The sequence below is a fragment of the Malaclemys terrapin genome, chromosome 1 (genome assembly GCF_027887155.1).
Source record: "Malaclemys terrapin pileata isolate rMalTer1 chromosome 1, rMalTer1.hap1, whole genome shotgun sequence".
NCBI lineage: Eukaryota > Metazoa > Chordata > Testudines > Emydidae > Malaclemys > Malaclemys terrapin.
In genome coordinates this window covers 11,606,347-11,626,385 of record NC_071505.1, presented here as the reverse complement: position 1 = coordinate 11,626,385, position 20,039 = coordinate 11,606,347, and the positions used below count along the sequence as shown (strand labels likewise).

Below are 20,039 nucleotides of genomic sequence, written 5' to 3'. Positions count from 1 at the left end.
TCCGCTATTCTCAGCACCAGGCCATTTAGACTTGGGCCTAAACTACAAAAACAGCCTCTCATTTTGGATTTTTTTGGTGCCCGGTGTGGGTCATTTAGAGCTGGATTTTTCAGAGGGGTTGAGCATGCACTGTGGCTGCTGACTTGAAAATCAGGCCCTACTGATTCCAGCTTGGAGACATCCAGAATTACTGGATGCTTTAGAACAGGGATCGGCAACCTTTCGCACGCGGCCCATCAGGGAAATCTGCTGCCGGGCCGGGCCGGTTTGTTTACCTGCAGCGTCCGCAGGTTTGGCCCATCATGGCTCCCACTGGCTGTGGTTCACCGTTCCAGGCCAATGGGAGCTGCGGGAAGCAGCGCAGGCCAAGGATGTGTTGGCCACTGCTTTCCGCAGCCCCCATTGGCCAGGAACGGCGAACTGCGGCCAGTGGGAGCCGTGATCGGCCGAACCTGTGGACGCTGCAGGTAAACAAACCGTCCCGGCCCGCCAGCAGATTTCCCTGATGGGCTGTGTGCCAAAGGTTGCCGATCCCTGTTTTAGAATATGTAGGCCCAAATCTTTGTGATCTGGGTGCTGAGAACAATTGCAGGGCAGCATCACAGTGAAGAAATGAGGCTTTGAAATTCCCTTTCTGTAGCAGCCATGCAACAAATATTCGGGGTTTCTTTGCCTTTTCACTATGGGCAAGTTCAGATTCAGGGCCAAATCTGTATCCAGACGGAGGCCCTCTCTTGAGAGCATATGTGGCGATTTTGCACTGGTCTCAAACTGGAATGTGGGCCTCTGCCAGTGGAGGCCAGTGACCTCTGAAAGTGGGTGGGGGAAATGGCACGTCAAAACCAATGCAATGCAGTGACTGTCCCTAGGTGAATGGAGAGCAGGCAGTGCTATCTCCGTCCATTTGGATAAACGGGCCATTTGGCTTCTTCCGCCGTTGCTCTGTTCCCCCGGCCCATACACACACACACACCTTTGTATACAAGAGCTGTACTAAGCAAAGCAAGAGGGAGGAAAGCAGACAGACAGCCCACCGTCTTTACCTGAGGTTATGTGAGTAGATGCAGTTGGAGCCTTGAGAGCATTTAATGGACGCTTTGCCGTAGGTGTGGGTTTCGCCCAGGGTGGGATGGGCTTATCACGGCCATTGGAGGCTACACCTAAAGTACCTGTTTGTGAAGAGGTTACATGACATTGGAAATTAGTAAAAATGGCTGCACTGATAAAGGATCATTGTAATTTTCACTTTAGCACACAATGATCGGGATTCTGATCCAATTTACTGCAGGAGACTTATGCCAGATTTACCCTGGTGTAACTGAGATCAGAATCTGGCTGATTTACAATTAAGGGTTTGCCTACATGAACATTTAGTCCATGGCAAACTGGGGGGTGAATCTATCCCACACTAGGCTGCGGCACAGGGTGTACATGTGGACCCTGCTGACGTGCACTAACAGCTCCTTAATGTGCTTTGATCTAGTCCCATTTCAAAGGGGACTAGTTCAAAGTGCACTAAGAACTGTTAGTGTCTGTTAGGGGGTCTGCACAGCCACTTAGGCTGTGGCTACGCTTGCAACACATAGCTAACACAATGAAGGTATGATTTCTCCTGCTTGTGTCCGTATACTTGCTCTAGCTCTCCTCGAGCTAGTGTGAGCATGAATAGCAGTGTAGCCGGGGTAGTATGGGCAGCAGCAGAGGCCTGGCTTAGCTGTGCCAAGTACAAACGCACCTGGAACTGCTGGGTTACATACCTGACATGGTTAAGCCACCGTGCTGCTCCCGCCGCTACCCATGATCCTGCAGTTACACTGCTAAGTGCCTGGCAGGCTAGTGCGGGGTAGATTCACACCCCACTTTGCTGTGAATTAAATATTCAAGAAGACAAGCCCTTAATGTGCTCAGTGTGAGACTATTTTTGAAACTTAGGGCCTGATCCTTTAACCTTTACTCACATGAATAGGCCCCGATTAGGCAAAGATCTTCAGCATGTGCTGTGGTTCAGCGCTTTCCATGCGAGAAATAAGTACTGAGGTTATTTTGTACACTCACCCTAATTCAGAGCTTACTCGGTGGTTACTCAGGCAAAACTCCCACCGGTACAGCTCGATGGGAGGTTGGCTTGAGATAAAGAATGAGTTAAAAACTATACAAGGACTTCAGAATTTTGCCCCACATTAATGCTACTGCATATTAAGCAATGGAAAAATCCAGCATACAGTCTAGTCTCAGAATAGCATAATAATAAATATGTAATTAACCAGTTCTTTTAAAAAATGAGTGAATTCAATGTTGGCGAAAGACTGTGAAGCGCGTCTGGGACAGGACTACCTAAGGCAGAAGCCAGTCTAAACCTGGGTTGATTCTGGTTTATTCAAGGTATAAATGGCTATCTAGTCCATCCCGGGTAAGTGCAAGATTTTTTTCTTCAACCCACTGTATTTTCTACAGCCGTCAGTGTAGGACTGCTATGCGAGAGCACTTATGGGTATCATCCTCTCTTAGGGTCAAATCCTGGTCCCTTGAAGCTCATCGGGAGTTTTGCCACTGATTTCAGTGGCAACAAGATCTGATCCTTAATGTCTAATGTAATTGGGAAATATGTTAGCACACTGAAAGAACAATGGCCCCAATGTTAATATCAATTACATCATCCAACCTCCTAAGTAAAGCAAACCATGACCTGGAGAAATCAGCTGATGCAATGTATGCGGAATTCCCATTGTAATAGGTTTAGCAAATGGACATGGGTAGTGATGCGCAGACGTGGTGAGCCATAGTACATGGTATAAATAAAAATCTTTTCATTCTACATGGATCTCAGTTGAGGATTTACAATGTAAAAGAAAAACAAATTAACCAACTGTAACATCTTGCAGACTTAAAAACCGCATTTGATTGCAGTAGGATGAGGACACTTTTGATATCTTTCCAGCAGTCTGAGAACGCAGGACAGATGGGCCTGGAGTTTCTGCATAGTTATAAACAGTTCTAAAGTGAAAGGCAAACTTGACCGTGCTGTGGCAGCTACATACGTTGCTTCCCTTTCATCTCAATCTAGCAGAATATCTCCTGTTTAGTAACATGATAAATCACCATTCACTATAGCCTCAGGGAGTAATATTTGGTTTTCAGTGCCTCATTTTCACCACAGTTCAGACATTTTCCTCCAATAAAAACATACTACTATTACAGACCACTGAACAGCAAGAGCGCAACATAAAAATAAAAATATCTAGCTCTTTTCATCTTCATATCTCATAATGCTTTACAAAGGGTGGGGGGGGGGCAGTGTCATTATCCCCATTTTACAGATGGGGAAACTGAGGCACAGGGAGAGGAAGTGATTTGCCCAAGGTTACTCAGCAGGTCAGTGCCAATGACAGGAATTAAACTTCTGCATCCCAGTCGAGTGCCCTATGCTGATAACGGCTGTTAATATAGTCGGTACTGGATTTGTCATCTGGCTTTGCAGTGATGAATGAATAAATTAAGAGCCTGAACAGTTCCCACTGAAGGCAGTGGAAAGGCACCCATTGACAGCAATGGGCATTGATAGGTCAGGTCCTAACAGGACAAACAAGCCCCGCCCCCTTTGGCCCAATGGAAGGCTGCTGTAAAATGGGGGCTGGACAGTAACAAAGGAAAGAGAGCACTCTGGAGGACTAATGAACGAAGACACTCTATCTTTAAGAGAGCTCCAGTTCCAGTGGTCTTGTGACCTATCCACAGCCATCTTGGAGACCACAAACAGCCGCACCATGACTCAATCAGCTCCTCTATATAAGTGGAACACAGGGAATAGACCAGGGGTTCCCAAACTGCGGGTCAGGACCCCTCAGGGGGTTGTGAGGTTATTACATGGGGGGTTGCGAGTTGTCAGCCTCCACCCCCAGCCCCGCTTTGCCTCCAGCATTTGTAATGGTGTTAAATATATATAAATATATAAAAAAGTGTTTTTAATTTATAAGAGGGGTCACACTCAGAGGCTTGTTATGTGAAAGGGGTCACCAGGACAAAAGTTTGAGAACCAGTGGAATAACGTATCTGTTCCTACAACAAATAAAGCGGTGTCATTGTAGGTTTACAGAAATGCTCAGAATGGGCAAATGTGGTGCAGTCAGTCCCCACCGAGGGTAACGCCAACAAAAAGGGTATGTTGAAAATTTAACTGTACAAGAAGCTGATGGTTTAACTGCCCATTTAATTCAGGGCCTTTCCCTTAAAATACAGATCCCCGCATGAGCACTAACGTAGGTTGTCTTAGTGAACCTCGTTAGTCTGCATAAGTGACAATGAACAGCTCATTTCCACTGCAAGTTGGTTTTTTAAATGCCAAAAAGAGCTTGACAAATGGGGCAGATGGAGACACCCACCTGGGCAACAGCCTATTTTTTGGTCTTGTGGAGAATCTGCCAGCATTCTCTCATTCCTTTCAGGGTTCTCTATCAACATGGCCGTGAAAGGGGTCACGATGTGGTGGTCGAGCGACATCTGTAAGATGGATCTGGTGATGTTCCTTTTCAAAGCAGCAGTGGGGGCCAGGTTTCTGTGTTGAAAAATAAATAAACCCCCTTGTTACCATCTGTGCTGGGCAGCTGCTGCTTAAATCAGAGCCGTGATCCTGGTTCATCCTAAACAGGGGAATCAGAAAGGTAGGAACCAGCTAGGACCTTGGGAATGTGAATGGCAAAGATTAAAGTCCCAATCCAAAGCCCACTGAAGTCAATAGTGAGACTCCCCTTCATTTCAATGGACGTTGGATTGGACCCAAAGAGCCTGATCCAATTTCCACTGATTTCAATGGGGCTCTTCCTGTTGACTTCAATGGGAGATGGAGCAAGGCCTAGAAGAACAAGGGGCCAAATCCTTTTACTCTCGGTCTTTGTTCATTAACTTCACACATTCAATCCCCCACCCATGTTAATAATAATATATGGAGATATACCTATCTCCTAGAACTGGAAGGGACTTTGAAAGGTCATCGAGTCCAGCCCCCTGCCTTCACTAGCAGGACCAAGTACTGATTTTACCCAAGATCCCTCAGTGCCCCCCTTAAGGATTGAACTCACAACCCTGAGTTTAGCAGGCCAATGGTCTACCATTGAGCTATTTCTCCCTCCCTCTTCAGAGCTGATAGACACCACTGACTCTGCCGCCAGAACAAGCTGAACCAAAACCTTATGCCTGCGATTAGAAAGGAGGGGGAAGGAGTGAGAACAAGGGTGCGAAGGTGGCACGCTCTTTTGTTTACATTTATATTCCACATTTGTACAATAAAAAGCCTGATCCTGGGAGGTGCCGATAACTCTCATCTCCCAGTGACCGCCAGGGTCCTTTCCGGGTCAGCTAGGTCCCTATCAAAAGTCCCCGTCTGGCATTTCTCCCCACCTCTCAGCTAGGAGCTGGTTGATGGTCAGATAGGCCCACAGCTTCTCAGTGAATTTGGGGTCGGCATGCGGCTCTTTCTTCAGGAAATCATCCAGTCCCTCAACATCTGCCAGGGTCTCCAGGACTAGCTCGGCGTTTGACTGAGCGATGAATGAAAGATACCAAGATCACAGTGTGAGCCGGTGAAATGAAGTAGTCATATCACGCCACCCCCACCACCCCCGGATCAGGACCCAGGCAGACCTTTAAAAACCAGGGGTCCCCTTGTTAGGAGTCTGATCCCCCACATATTTAGAAAGTGATTCTGCTAACAGGACAGCATGAGTAGCGCTGAGTGAAGGGGGTATATTGCACCTCCCCCCCACACACACCCAGTGATCATGTCACAGCAGATTGAAAAAGCCGGAGGAACTCTCCCTACACTTACCAAGGAAGAAGGGGAGCTATAGGTGCTACTTGGGGTGGGAGTGAGGAAGGGGGTGGAGAGCTCTTAGCAGAGGAGAGGGAGCTGTGCTGAGCAGTACACCGCTTACAGGAGAAATCCTGCTCTCTCCTCTGTGCTCGTCCCGGGTCCTGCCTGCACTGGAGCCGGGGCAGTTCTGCTGAGCGAGCAGGGCAAGCTCTGGAGAGCCTGTGAAGTGTGAGACCATCCCTTGCACAGGGCGGATCCCATCTCCGGTGGGGGCATCGGGGAGGCTCTTTGTGCACACTCGCACAGCAGGGATAGTGCATCCCCGGCCATGGCCTCCCACACAGGGGAAGCAGCAGCTGCTGTGGAGTGGCTCCACACTAGCTGCAGAGGAGGACTGCACAGTGAAGGGGCTGAAATAAGGATGCGGCCTACAGTGAAGTATTGTTCTGGTATACGGTGACCTGGTCGAAAAGGGATCCTGGCGGCTCCAGGAAGCAGCCGGCATGTCCCACCTCCGGCTCCTACGTGTAGGGGCAGTCAGGGGGCTCCACACCCTGCCTCCTCCCCAAGTCCCAACCCTGCAGTTTCCATTGGCCGGGAACTACAGCCAATGGGAGCCGCGGGTGTGGTGCCTGCAGATGGGGCAGCGCGCAGCCAGGGCCGGCTCCAGCATTTCTGCCACCCCAAGCCAAAAAAAAAAAATAAAAGCTGCGATCGCAATCGCGACCGGCGGCGGCAATTGGGCAGGGGAAAAAAAAGCCGCGATCGGCGGCGGCAGTTCAGCGGCAGGTCCTTCGCTCCTAGAGGGTGTGAGGGACCTGCCACCTCAAATTGCCGCACGTGCCACCCCTCTCCGTTGGCCGCCCCAAGCACCCGCTTGTTAAGCTGGTGCCTGGAGCCGGCCCTGCGCGCAGCAAAGCCGCCTGGCCGTGCCTCTGCATAGGAGCTGGAGGAGGGACATGCGGCTGCTTCCAGGAGCTGCCTGAGGTAAGCGCCACCCGAGCCTGCATCCCTGATCCCCTCCTGCACCCCAATCCCCTGCCCCAGACCCGATACACCTCCTGCCCTCAGAACCCCTCGATCCCAGCCTGGAGCACCCTCCTGCACCCCAAGCTCCTCATCCCCAGCCCCACTGCAGGATCTGCACCCCCAGTCAGAGCCCTCACACACCCTTCACCCCAACACCTTGCTCCAGCCCAGAGCCCCCTCCCACACTCCAAACACCTCAGCCCCAGCCCGGAGCCCGCTCCTGCACCCCAAATCCCTCATCTCTGGCACCACACCAGAGCCCACACCCCCAGCCAGAGCCCTCACCCCCTCCCGCACTCTGAACTCCTCTTTTCTGGACCCACCCCAGAGCCCGCACCCCCTCCCACATCCCAACCCCCTGAGCCAGTCCGGTGAAAATGAGCAAGTGAGTGAGGGTGGGGAGAGCAAGTGACAGAGGAAGGGAGGATGGAGTGAGTGGGGGAGGGGCCTCGGAGAGGGGCAGAGCATGGGCCAGTTCTCGGAGGAAGGACGGGACAGGGGGCAGGGCAAGGGCATTCAGTTTTGTGCAAGTAGAAAGTTGGCAACCCTATTCTGGTACCATGTGTTACTATTAGGAGATTCTACTGAAGACAGGAATGGTGATAGGAAAGTGACACCCCACAGCCGTTGGCATAAACCCGCACAGAGCCTGGGGTACTGCAGACAATATGACCCATTCTACCCCTCATGGGGAGAAGGCTGTGCCCCTGCGAGCCGCAAGAACGGGTGTTCTCCAGGGAGCCTGACTCACTGATGTGGCTGTGATAATACTCTGCAGGTGCTGCACATTGTTGGCGTCAACCTTTCCCGCCACCACAATCTCCGACCCTCCAAAGTAGTTATCGAAACTTTTCTGGGTGACATCTGACACCGATTCCTGAGGATAGTTAAACTCCACTTTCTTGAGGAGCGGGGTAGAGACCTGATTGTAGAATTTCTGCAGTTGGAAAAGACACGGGAGGTAAGTCTGTTGTGTTTGACACAACCCTCGCTGACATGCTAACGCAACAGCAAAAGGTACAAGCGACAATCTGGAACCCAACAAGGCCAGACTGCACTGTTTATTTTTCAGGAAATGCAATTCCCCTTTTGAATAGGCCTTGAAATGTCTGTGTATTTACAAAGACAGCTCCCAGTAAAGTCAATGGAAAGACTCAGGCCCACAGTCTGTAATGACAAACACCTAGTTTCTTCCAGGACCCAGAGGCAGAAGGAAGCGTGAATTCTGGTGCATATGGACCCAAATCCTAAAGCAGGTGTGAAGTCAACGAATAAGGACTTGATGATTTGGCCCTTTATTATTTATTGCTTATAGATGTGAGTCCAGGCTTCAAGCACTTTCCAACTCTATTGATCAGAATTTAGCCTTCATGACTAGACTCTTTCTCTATAGAGTTGGCTGAAGAGTAAAATCCTAGATCTGGACAGCCCTTAACAGAGCTCCAAAAACCCTACTTTGCAGTTCAGAGTTTATCCCTATGGGCTGGTCTTCACTATGACGCTGCTGCAATCAATGCAGCAGGGATTGATTTAGCCAGTCTAGTGAAAACCCGCTAAATCGATGGCAGAACGCTCTCCGGTCAACCCTGGCACTCCACCTATCTGAGAAGAGTAAGGTAAGTTGACCGGGAGAGTGTCTCCTGTCAACGCAGTGCAGTGAAGACACTGGGTACGTCGACCTAAGCTACGTCGACTCCATCTACGTTATTCACGTGGCTGGAGTAGTGTAACTTAGGTCAATTTACCCCTGTAATGAAGACGAGCCCCTTGTTATAGAAGGTCTTGGATTTACAGACATGATCGTTACCCTGTTGAACTCTCATGGCTAGTCTCTGCTTTCAGTGGGACCTGTGTGAACCAGGAGTAACTCCATCGCCTTCGAATGAGTTATTCCAGATTCACAGCTGGGAGCAGAATCTGACCCTCACAGTTTAAGAGGTGGAGGGAAGGAAATGCACCTTCATTTGGGAAGAGGTCTCCTGATTTCCAAAAATCCTCTGTGCCATTCCATGGTTGTCATGAGCAAGCCTGTCCAGGAAATCATAGTCTACATCGAATCCAATCCCGAGAGAGAACAAAGAGACATCTTCCGGTATGTTTTGTTTCACGTTCTTCTGGATTTTAGTCAACTTCAGCTCACCTTTAGGGGAGAGAGTGACTTTCAGTCATCTCCTGAATGGAGAACAAACCCTTCAACCCAATTAAAAATCCCCATATTCCTTGAATATCCTCATTGTCTGTAGTGGGAATGTTGGTTTGCTGTTGTAACAGATGGAGATGAATAGGACTGTTTTCATCTCACAGAACTATAGTTTCAGGCTCTCTGCAGACTCAGGAAGACACCACTAATGGTTTACACTTCAGTTCATGATTTTAAGATGCTCTTTGCAATCATGAGGGCTAGGAACGTAACTTTTTTTAAATCATAGAATCATAGAATATCAGGGTTGGAAGGGACCCCAGGAGGTCATCCAGTCCAACCCCCTGCTCAAAGCAGGACCAATCCCCAAATAGAAACTTCAGTTGTAGAGCAGCCAGGGGTGACTTTTGAGGCAATTTGTGCAGTTGGGGCCCGAAGCAAACCCCACTGAACTTAATTTTCTTTCTGCTTTATTCTTCATATTTAGGGGCAATTCCTGGGATGGAGCAGCTTCTTGCAGACCAGCCATCACAGTCTGGGCTGAGCTCTCTGGAAGAGGGGATTGCCTGTGTGATGGTTGTGACCTCCTCTGTTCCAGAACTGGAGTATGTATGTAAATAAAGCACATTACCCTTCGGATATACCCAGCCTCCATGTCACTCATTTCTCATCCACTAGGAAGCCAGCCTGAAAAGCCTCAGAATTCCACTACCATTTGGCAGAGGGGCGACATGATGTCTGAAGCAGGACATGCTGGCATCGGAAGAAGGGACAATAGTATTTTCTTAACTTACTTGTAGAGTGTCCATGTGCTGGTTGTGTTTCTTAAGCCAAGTCAACTGGCCTTTCATTTCACCTAATGCAAGATCCTTACCTACCGTAGGGTCGCCATCTGACACCAATATGATCATGGAGACGGAGTTAGGGTCCAACATTCCCATGTTGCTGGCTTCCTTTAGAATGAATATTGCTCGAAGAAGAGCTTCGTTGATGTTTGTACCTGGTAAAGAAGCGATAAAATGAGCATGTTTGCTACGCAGCGTTCCTTCTTGAAATAAAAGCTCAGTCCTGAGAAAATAATGCATAGGAACATAAGACTGGAAGGAACCTGAGTAACCGAGTCCAGTTCCCTGCTAATGCCGGCAACCCTGTCATAGAATCCCATTCTATAACTTATCAAGCTCCATCTTCAGACTAGTTGGGTTGTTTGCCCCCACTGCTCCTATTGGGAGATTGTGCCCAAACTTTACTCCTTTGATATTAGAAACCTTCTTCTCATGTCCAACCTAAATTTATTCATGGCCAATTTAGCCCCATTTATTCTACCCCTCTCATGTATTTAAAGACAGGAATCATATCCCCTCTGAGCCTTCATTTTTCTAGGCTAAACAAGCCAAGCTCTTTGAATCACTTCTTGTAAGAAAGACCTGCCATTCCCCGATCACCCTAACAGCCCTTCTGTGCACCTGTTCCAGTTTGAATGAGCCTTTCCTGAACATAGGTGATCAGATTTGTACATAATATCCAGTTGAGGTCTGACCACTGCCTTGCCCAATGGCATTAATATGTCCACAGCTCCAGTGGAAATACATCTTAGGATCGCACTTGTGTTAGCCCCCAGGGACAAAGGCCTCAAGGACAGTTAAAGGCCTCCCCAGAAATAGATGCTGAGGGGTGTGGTGCATGGCCTTTTAATTAATCCCACTGGAGTTCCTTGCTTTAAGTATATTAGGTCAGATTTTGCTTGTTTATAGTGGAGTTACTCATTGAAATTGATGGACTTGTCCCAGATTTACACGAGCATAAGTGAAAGCAGACTGTGGTCCATTCAGTGGGCCTGATTCACTACTGTATTACTCTGTTTTAAGGTGGGCTTCACCTAGGATTTAAAAATCCCCACCATACTTGGGAGAATTTAACCAAAAATTCCAAACCTTTGCACAAATGTCTATGAAAGGGCCAGATTCTGATACTGGTTAAAATACATTTTGCTTTGCACTCCTATAGCTCCTTTCCCTACAAGAAGCTCAAATATGAATGAATGAAGCCTCAATGCCTCTGTGAGGTTGGGAAGTACTATTATCCCCCTTTAACAGCAGGGGGATGGAGGCACAGAGAAGTTAACGGATTTGCTCAAGGTCACATGACGAAATCCAGGGCAGAGCTGGGAAGAGACCCAGCTCTCTTGACTCTCTGTCATTGGTTTTAAAGCCAGAAAGGGACAATTAGATCATCTCGTTTGACCCCTGTATAACACAGATGATGGAATTTCACCTAGTTACCCCCGTACTGTACTTGATAACTTGTATTTAGCTATAGAGTATGTTCCAGAAAGGCAGCCAAGCTTGATCTGGACATCAAGAAATGGAAAATCCACTACTTCCCTAGATAGTTTGTTCCAATGGGTAACCCCACTCCCTGTTAGAGCCTTATTTCTAATCTGAATTTGTCTGGCTTCAGCTACCACCCAGTGGTTCTTGTTAGGTCTTTCTCCTGGATTAGATCAGAGAGCCCTGTATTGCCTGGTATTTTCTCCCTGTGAAGAGTCACCTCTCAAACTTCTTTTTGATAAGCTAAACAGCCTGAGCTCTTTCCATCTCTCACGGTAAGGCATTTTCTCCAGCCCTCAGATCAGTTTAGTGGCTCTTCTCTGCACTCTCTCCCATTTCTAACATCCTTTAAAAGCCGTAGGCACCAGAACTGGGCGTAGCATTCCCGTATCGATCTCACCAGTGCCATGCACGTAAGCAAAATCACTTCCCCGCGCTCGAGCTTCAGCCACAAAATCATCCGTCCTGTGCTCAGTGTTCACACAGTGCTCTGAAGATATGACATTAAGCACCTCTCACACGCCTTCTACTCCAGTGTAACTCCATTAACGTCAGGGGAGTTACTCTTGATTTACACCGTTGTAAGTGAGAGGCGAATCGGGCCCATAAATCATGGAGTATGATCACTGCATAAAAGGTTAGTGGCCTCCAAGTTAGCTGCAGCCAGTGGAGACCCTGGAGACATGCTGCTTGGACCAGGGACCAGATCCTCAAAGGTAATGGGCGTGTGATGGGGCGTCCACCCCACACAGGTTTGAAAGGGGGTTAAGGTGTCCAGATAGGCCAGTTAACTACCCAGGGTGCACGTGGAGGAAGAGCCAGGAAGCAAACAACTGATTGATTAGGAACAGGCTCTCCTGTGCAGGAACAGGTGGGGCCTGTCTAAACCCAGCTACCTGGCTGCAAATGGGGGCTGTTGCTGGGAAGGGCTGCAGGGAAGTAGGCTGCAGTCACTCCCTGAGTGGAGGGAGTTTGAGGCTGGCAAATCCAGAGAAGGGGAGGAGCCAGATAGGTAGGAAGAAGCCCAGGGAAACAGCAACAAGGGGTAGGACCGTACAGGGACCGTGGTTGCTTGTTATATGGTCCCTGGGCTCATAGGCGCCAATTTCTCCTGGGGCCGGTGGGTGCTCAACCCTCCAGCCCCGCCTAGACTTCACCCCTGCCCCGCCTCCTCCCGCCCCTGTCCCACCCCCATTCCAACCCCTTCCCCAAAGTCTCTGCCCCTCCCCGTCCCATTGGACTCCTTCCCCAAATCCCCGGCCAGGCCTCGCCTCTTCCCCACTGCCTCCCATGAGTGCGCCGTGTTCCCGCTCCTCCCCCCTCCATTCCACAGCTTGTTATGCCGCAAAACAGCTGTTTTGCAGTGGCAAGTGCTGGAAGGCAAAGTGGGGATGCGGCGCACTCAGGGGAAGAGGCAGAGGTGGAGGAGAGCTGAGGTGGGGAGGCGGGGAGCTTGGCTGCCAGTGGGTGCAGAGCACCCACAAATTTTTTCCCGTGGGTGCTCCAGCGCCGGAGCACCCATGGAGTCGGCGCCTATGCCTGGGCTGGAACCCAGTGTACAGGGTGGGCCTGGGTTCCCCTTCTAGCCACTGGGAAGTGATGAGGGCATTAGAGACACCAGTTTGGAAGCAGCCAGTTTGGAAAGACTTTGATTTCCCCAGAACAGGAGGACCTTAGTGACCTGGCTGGAGGGCCTAGCTGCGGTTCCTGAGGCTGAGAGCAGGGCTGCAAAGCAAAACAAGATGAGAGAAGATACCACCGGAGGGAGAGTGCAAGCGAGCAGAGCTAATTCCCAGGATGGCCAGCAGGAGGTGCCGCTCACAATGAGTGAACCCTGTGACAGGGAGCTTGGTGCCTACATACCTGTAAGGATCTGGTCCCAAGTCCAGAGGTGCTGGGGGCACAGAGAGGTAGTGTGGTGGCACCATTGCCCTCGTCTCTTACTGATACATGGGCTCTGTGGGACTGGCCCCACAGAAGGAACACCTGCCTTTCCCAACAGAATGACCAGGGGGCTCTTCTGCCCCCCTCGTTAGGTCCCTTTTCCTTGTGACTCTTGCTGCGTGAGTGGGAAATCTGGCCTTTTGTGAACAGGACTCTGTCTATCTGTCTGAGGCATTTCTCCCCATGGTACCTAAGTGCCGAGAGTACCTCGTTATCAAATGCACGTACCCCCATTGGGATGGATCTCCTGGATGTACTTCTTAGCATCCTCCTTCTGAGGCGCTGTGGCTGCAACTAAATCATCTCTCCAGGTGCGAACATTGTGGTTGAAGTCAACAATAGAAAAGTGGTCATCAGACCGGAGATCACCCAATATGGTCTTCATCGCCTCAACCGTCTAAGACAGGAAGGGGTCACAAGAATAGGCACGTTTAGCTCTTTCCATTATTCAAAGCACCCTATAAATGCTAGCTAATGAGTAAGAAACTAGGTGAACAACAACATGAGTGATGGGCCCAAACTGGAACCTTTTATGAGGCTGTCTCTCAGCCTGCTTCCTCTGCACTGTGGAAATCCAGGTAAAATGGGACTTGGCTCGACAGAATCCAGATAAGGAGTCTGCAAAACCCAAAATTGTCCTCCTCAACCCATCCCCACTGAAGACTAATCATGAGAGGGAGAAGCCAGGAGCAGAGAGAACCTTGCTCTGGAAGTTGTGTTGCGTTGGTATTGGCACAACACTCAGGAGACGAGAGTTCTATTTCTAGCTCTGTCATGGCCTGCAGTGTGAGGCTGGGCAAGTCCACATCCCCTCTCTGTATCTCCATGGCCCTATCTATAAAAATCACCCTCCTTTGCAAAGTGCTTTGAGATCTACTATTTCAGAACTCAGTATGATTCAAATGACCTTGTTTCTTTCTTAAAACATTTTAAGGACAGTAAATATGGTGGGTCAAATCCTGAAGTCCTCTACTCAGGCAAATGCCCAGTGACGCTTTTGACTAAAGACCTAAAGATCCAACCTAGTGGTTTTCAGTTCAGGCAAGAGCTAGGTATGCGGCAGTCAAGTAAGCAATAGCTAAACATACGGGAGAACATGAAGGCATGGCCTTATGTCTGCACAGATCAGGAACTTACTTGTTTCATTTTCAGTCCCCACATTGAGCCACTCACATCGATAACGAATAAAATGTTTTTGGGCAGCGGATCCAGATTGTCAGGAGCAAAGTAGTGAATAAAATAGCCATTAAAAATCTGCAAAATACAAACGATGGTAATCAGAGTTCCTGTAAAGCTCCCACATGGCACAAGACAGTAAATGGAGTGAAAGGTTTCAGCTCTCTTTACAGGCCACATTCTGCTTTCACATACACACGGTTATATCGGTCGCTAGCGCTGCATTTGTATTTCACTCATCACCATAATGCAGTATCTGAGCTCCACTGGCTTTAAGGGAGAGCAGAAATTGGCTCTAAGGACTCACTTGTTTTGGGAACACCCCTTCACTGGCATGGGGGGTGCATGAGATGGTGTAAAAGAGCTCAATCCTGCAACCCTACTCCACGCCAACATGATGCTAATGAAGTGCCAGTTTGCCTTCTCACAACTTCTGACCCTGTTCCTTTGGAGTCGGTTAATCAGTGCCCAGTACGGTGGGGAACACTGTGATGCAAGAGACACTGGCTTTTGGACAAGACAGGAAGCTGGTCCTGTCCACTTGTTGTTTAGGTAACTGTATTCTGCCTGCTTAAAATCCCCCTGCTACTTCAATTGGATGCAGGATTCTTGATTACTTCTGTTGTTCAGCCATGCTGTGCTTTGTTCCCACCCTAATGGAATGCAGAAAGAGCACCCGAGATGGGGATCATGGATAGTCTGCTCTGCTGTGGCAACTATTTCTGATGTTCCATTTTGGGTAAGGCCAGTACTTGAATTATAGTCAGGCTTGGGGGGTGGGGCTGGGTCCCCTTCTGGCTTTTAGGGGCTACTTTACTTGTCTTATGGCCCCCTTACGTCTCACTACTGTCTAAATTAAAGCTCTTGACATTCAGGGCCCACCTACGTCCCCCCTAGACTCAGCATTATGTACAGTAACTCCTCACTGAACATCCTCCTGCTTAACGTTGTTTCGAAGTTACATCGCTGCTCCATTAGGGAACATGTTCGTTTAAAGTTGTGCAATGCTCCCTTATACCATCGTCTGGCTGCCTGCTCTGTCCACTGCTTGTAGGACTCTGTGGAAGAGCAGTGACTTTACAAGGGAGCATTGCCCAAGTTCCTCTTCTCTGCCTCCCACTCCCTCCCAGTGCTTCCCCCGCCACCACGCAGCTGTTTGGCGGCGCTTAGGACTTTCTGGGAGGGAGGGGGAGGAGTGGGGAAGTGCATCTCTGCTCATCCCCCTCCCTCCCAGAAAGTCCTAAGTGAAAGTGCTAGGAGGGAGGGGGAGGAGCGGGGATGCGGCCGGGGAGGAGGTGGAGTGGGGGTGGGAAGAGGCGGGCCTGGAGTGGAGCGGGGACAGGAAGAGGCGGGCCTGGAGCATCCCCTGGCAAAGTCAGTGCCTGTTCTTCTGGGGGGAAGCTGCCACTGCTGCTGTGCAAGGTGCTTCCTAGCGTCCTTGTCTGCATCATTGTCTGCAGCAGGCTGTGCCTGTGTGGGGTAAGCCAGGGGCACCTCCCCACCACAGTACTGTACAGTATACAATGCCTTTTGTCTGCCCCCCAAAAATTTCCTTGGAACCTAACCCCCCGCATTTATATTAAATCTTATAGGAAAATTGGATTAATTTAACATCGTTTCACTTAAAGTTGCATTTTTCAGGACCATAACTACAACGTTAAATGAGGAGTTACTGTACGAGAGCAACATATGGTAACAGAATAAACTTACTTCCAGTTCTCCAGCTTTGGTTTCTCGGTGCACATCATACGTCACCACAAAATTCCCATCTACTGCCGTGGTAGAACAGGTGGGGCATTTTCGTTGCTGAGCCACCGTTGGTTTGAAGGACACGTGGGCCTAGAGGTGAGATGTGAACAAGGGGACTCCATTACAAAGTCAACCACACATCCCACGACAATGGTATCATTTCGAGAGATTAGGAATGAGTCCTGCAAGAAGCAATGGACTAGGCTTTTGTATCCAGGGGACACACAATTTCATTGAGCACCTTTGTAATTTTTTGAGTAAAATGGAGAGGGATTTTAGTTGCTTCAAAGCAAAGATTGCTCTTTGGTTTTCTTCGCTCAGTTTCTTCACTGATAGCAGCTCTGTGTGCAAACACACAGAGTCATAGCCCTGTATTACAGACAGAGCTGGACAAATTGTTTGTCATAAGCAATTCACTGGATGATTTTAGCTCTTTTTTAGCTCCTGTTTGCAAGGAAAAAAAAATATTTGCATGACATCCATGATTTTCATGATATCCATGATTTCCATGATAATGATTTCCATGAATCTGTTATTTGTAATTGCTAGTCTGAACAAATGACAACCTATAGATTTCCTATAAATTGAGGGCTATGAATATTAGTAATTAGATATCCGTGATTTGTTGCCTTTGTCACATGGTATTGTTTCTCTTTCCTGATTGGATTAATTCAACTTTTTAAAAGTGGAAAATAACAAATGACACATAGTCAATAGTGAACATCATGTTAACTCAGAACTATCCATGTTTGCCCATGACTATATTTAGATTGTACGCTCTTTGAGGCAGGGACCATCTCTTTGTTCTGTGCCCTGGTCCATGAGTGGGATCCCTTGGGATTATCTATTATTATTATTATTAGTAGTATTAGCAGAGATAAAAGCTCCAAAAATAGCCACAGAACCCGATCATTGACATGAACAGTTGAGAGCATGAACATCGCCGAATCAAATTGTGGGCTGGGTTTTGCCAAAGTGTTTGCAAATACATTTTCATGCTATTCAGTTTGCTCCAATTACAACCCTGTGTGCCTCAGCCCAAACCTTTGGCTAAGTGGGTTTGTGGATAAACAAGATGTGAAGCTGTGCATTGATATCAGGGGGCTGACTTCTTACCCACGAAAGCTTATGCTCCCAATACTTCTGTTAGTCTTAAAGGTGCCACAGGACCCTCTGTTGCTTTTTACAGAGTCAGACTAACACGGCTACCCCTCTGATAGTATAACCTTAGTTATAGACTGTATTTGTGTGTATATTTGACCCTCATGAATATGAGGGACTGTAGTAGTAGAGTCTATTTTATTTATTTAAAAGTCATCCATCATCTTGGTATCTAAAGGCCAGACCAGATATCTGCGTAAGGCCAAACATAGTGTGAGTAGCAGCTCAGCAAGTTCCCCCCACCCAACACACAGACCTGCCAAAACACCATAGTCTGTTATTTTACTCTAGACCTGGGCCTCTTTTCTATCAATCCATGTATATATGTTTAAATACTGATCCCATCAACACAGAATTGGAGCACTCGTCAGAGGATAAAGCCAGTTATACCAAATTGTCCGGTGTTTTGTGATGAGAACATAAAGTATGTCCACAGACGTCTACTGATTCTCAAGAGGTCAAAGTCTAGGGCATCAAATCATTGAACCAACTAGCCCTGAAGAACATGGCTTGTCTACATGTGAAGGTTATTCTGGAATAAGGTATGGTGTGAATGTAAAGCAGAATAGCTATTCTGGAAAAACTCCATGTGTGCACACTCTTATTACAGAGTAAGAGTGCCTTTTTCTGGTTTTAGTTTAATTCACTTCCATCTTGAAGCTGATTGGGAAAAAGGCACTCTTATTCTGGAATAAGAGAGTCCACACACCTAGTTATTCAGGAATAGCTGCTCCAGAATAACTACATGTGTAATCAAGCCCTAACCCAGCATCTGATTATTTCTGAGTTTCTAATGCGAAGTATTGATCAGCTCTGGGTTAGATGTTGTTCATTATCGATCTATCTGTTTTATACTGCTGCCATCCCCATAGTATATGAACACTTTTCATCTAAAATCAACAGCAACAGCAAAGTTACTAGTGGTGTTCACTGACTAACTGGCACGTCTCTCTGTTCAGACGTGGGGTAGGGTGCGATCATCAAATGTCTGCATTCTGAATGACAGATCTCCTCTTTCCAAGTGCTTTCTGTATGGTGAGCGTGTGTTACTTTGCCAGATCCCAGTGGGTATTGGGAGAATCTTATCCCCTGTGGGAGAAAATGTTGTACACCTACAGTTTCTTGGTGTCAACTACTGCTTTGACCATTACCTTTTTCTCTCCCTTAGTGATGGTGGTGATTCCCGCAAAGTGATCTCCTAGCGAGTTAGGAACATGCACGTAACGAAGTCCCTGAGGCTCAATAATGCGGACATCCACCTACAGGCAAGAGGGGAGGACAGTAAACACGGAGCCTCATTAGAAATGCCCCATTGTCTCATGAGCACTTCTGCGCTCCCCAAAACACACATGCGACAACACCCAGCCTCAGGGTGCTGCCACAGGAACAGAGCCAATGTTACTATTGCCAGGGGTCCAGGCAGTGGTTTGAGCAGATCGAAACAGCAGGGGGAGCTCTCACGCCTGTTGTGTATTTGGTTGTCGTGGTAATAGAATCTTGTGTTGCTATGGCAACTGAGTTAGATTATTAGGGGCTAGCCCAGCCAGTTTTGGCTGGCTGTTGGTTAGTTCTGGTGTGGCAATAAATGGCGGCTTCAAGGTTTACAGCTCTCTGTGTCTCCAGTGATTTCTTCCTAAAACTGTTGCCCCCAAGGATATAATAATGCCACAAAGGAGAAGGGGAGGTGCAAGGAAATACTGATCTCCCACCCCATGCGGGGAATGGAGTGGGAGCGCTTTGTCTGCTGACAGCCGGGGGGAGAGGGGCAGCTCCCTTCTGTTCCCCCTCCTCCTCGCTTTCATCCTTGGATCCAAGTTGCTGGTAGGGCAGACAGGACAGTGTGTTGTTTCACTCTCTGATCCCCAGGTACAGTCCTAGGTGGGTTGCTGGCCAGGGCAGAAGACACTCCCCCACACCCATCTCACACCTCTGAGCAGAACAAAGGCTGGCCAGTCAGCAAAGCAAAACTAAATAAACCCTGAGTGGCACAGTGCCCCCTGGAAGATAGCGCCCCGATTGCCCGCCCATAGCACCAGCCTGGCTGGTCCCATTGCCAAGGGAAGACTGACTGGCAAGTAGCCTCCCCAGCTCCTACGCGTTGTCTGTTCCTGCTGTCGAAGGTAAGGGGAGATTGGAGAGTGAGCTGCTTTTCCCTCCTGTAGGGTGTGTGGGGAAACTGGGAAGGGAATTGCTTTCCCCTCTAGTCCCAACCTGGAGCTAGAATATCGGTGGAGCCCTCCTCGGTGCTGCTACTGGATGGGAGATCAGGCAGCGAGTCAACTCTCCAGCAGGGAAAACAGGATTCAAGGTAGCAATTGGTGGGAACAAGTCCAGGCCCTTAATCAGCACGAAGCAGCCCATACTCTGCAACACGGGAGCATGAGCGGTGAACATTCGCTTAGGGCCTGAACCAAAGTCCAGTGAAGTCAATGAAAAGTTTTCTCATGTAAAAATCCTGTCTGCTTTTGTAGGCTACTTCACTCTGGAATTAGGGATGGGGATATTTTGAAAGGTGTTATACAAATTAGGGGCAAATCCTGCCTCACTTACTCACATGAGTCACCCCTATAGACTTCAGTGGGATGACTCATGAGGGAGAAGAGCCCTGAAGTTGTATATAAGTGTGCAGTAGAGCTCATCGCATGAACTGTCACACATGCTCATATTTTCTGCGAGAACCAGCCAACTACGTGCCACTTGCAGT

The 20,039-nt window shown here is 48.5% G+C and overlaps 1 protein-coding gene across 1 annotated transcript in view; it reads right to left on the bottom strand.

Moving 5' to 3' along the window:
- The window catches only part of ITIH2 (inter-alpha-trypsin inhibitor heavy chain 2), a 39,840-nt gene that overhangs the window by 9,069 nt on the left and 10,732 nt on the right, over positions 1-20,039 (bottom strand). Inside the window, exons 7-16 of the mRNA XM_054016202.1 lie at positions 18,487-18,594; positions 16,136-16,264; positions 14,387-14,503; positions 13,478-13,646; positions 9,850-9,975; positions 8,794-8,975; positions 7,587-7,772; positions 5,395-5,534; positions 4,380-4,552; positions 1,044-1,169 (exon numbers count right to left, since the gene is read on the bottom strand). Coding sequence (XP_053872177.1) covers positions 1,044-1,169; positions 4,380-4,552; positions 5,395-5,534; positions 7,587-7,772; positions 8,794-8,975; positions 9,850-9,975; positions 13,478-13,646; positions 14,387-14,503; positions 16,136-16,264; positions 18,487-18,594 — 1,456 coding nt within the window. The remainder of the gene's footprint in view (positions 1-1,043; positions 1,170-4,379; positions 4,553-5,394; positions 5,535-7,586; positions 7,773-8,793; positions 8,976-9,849; positions 9,976-13,477; positions 13,647-14,386; positions 14,504-16,135; positions 16,265-18,486; positions 18,595-20,039) is intronic.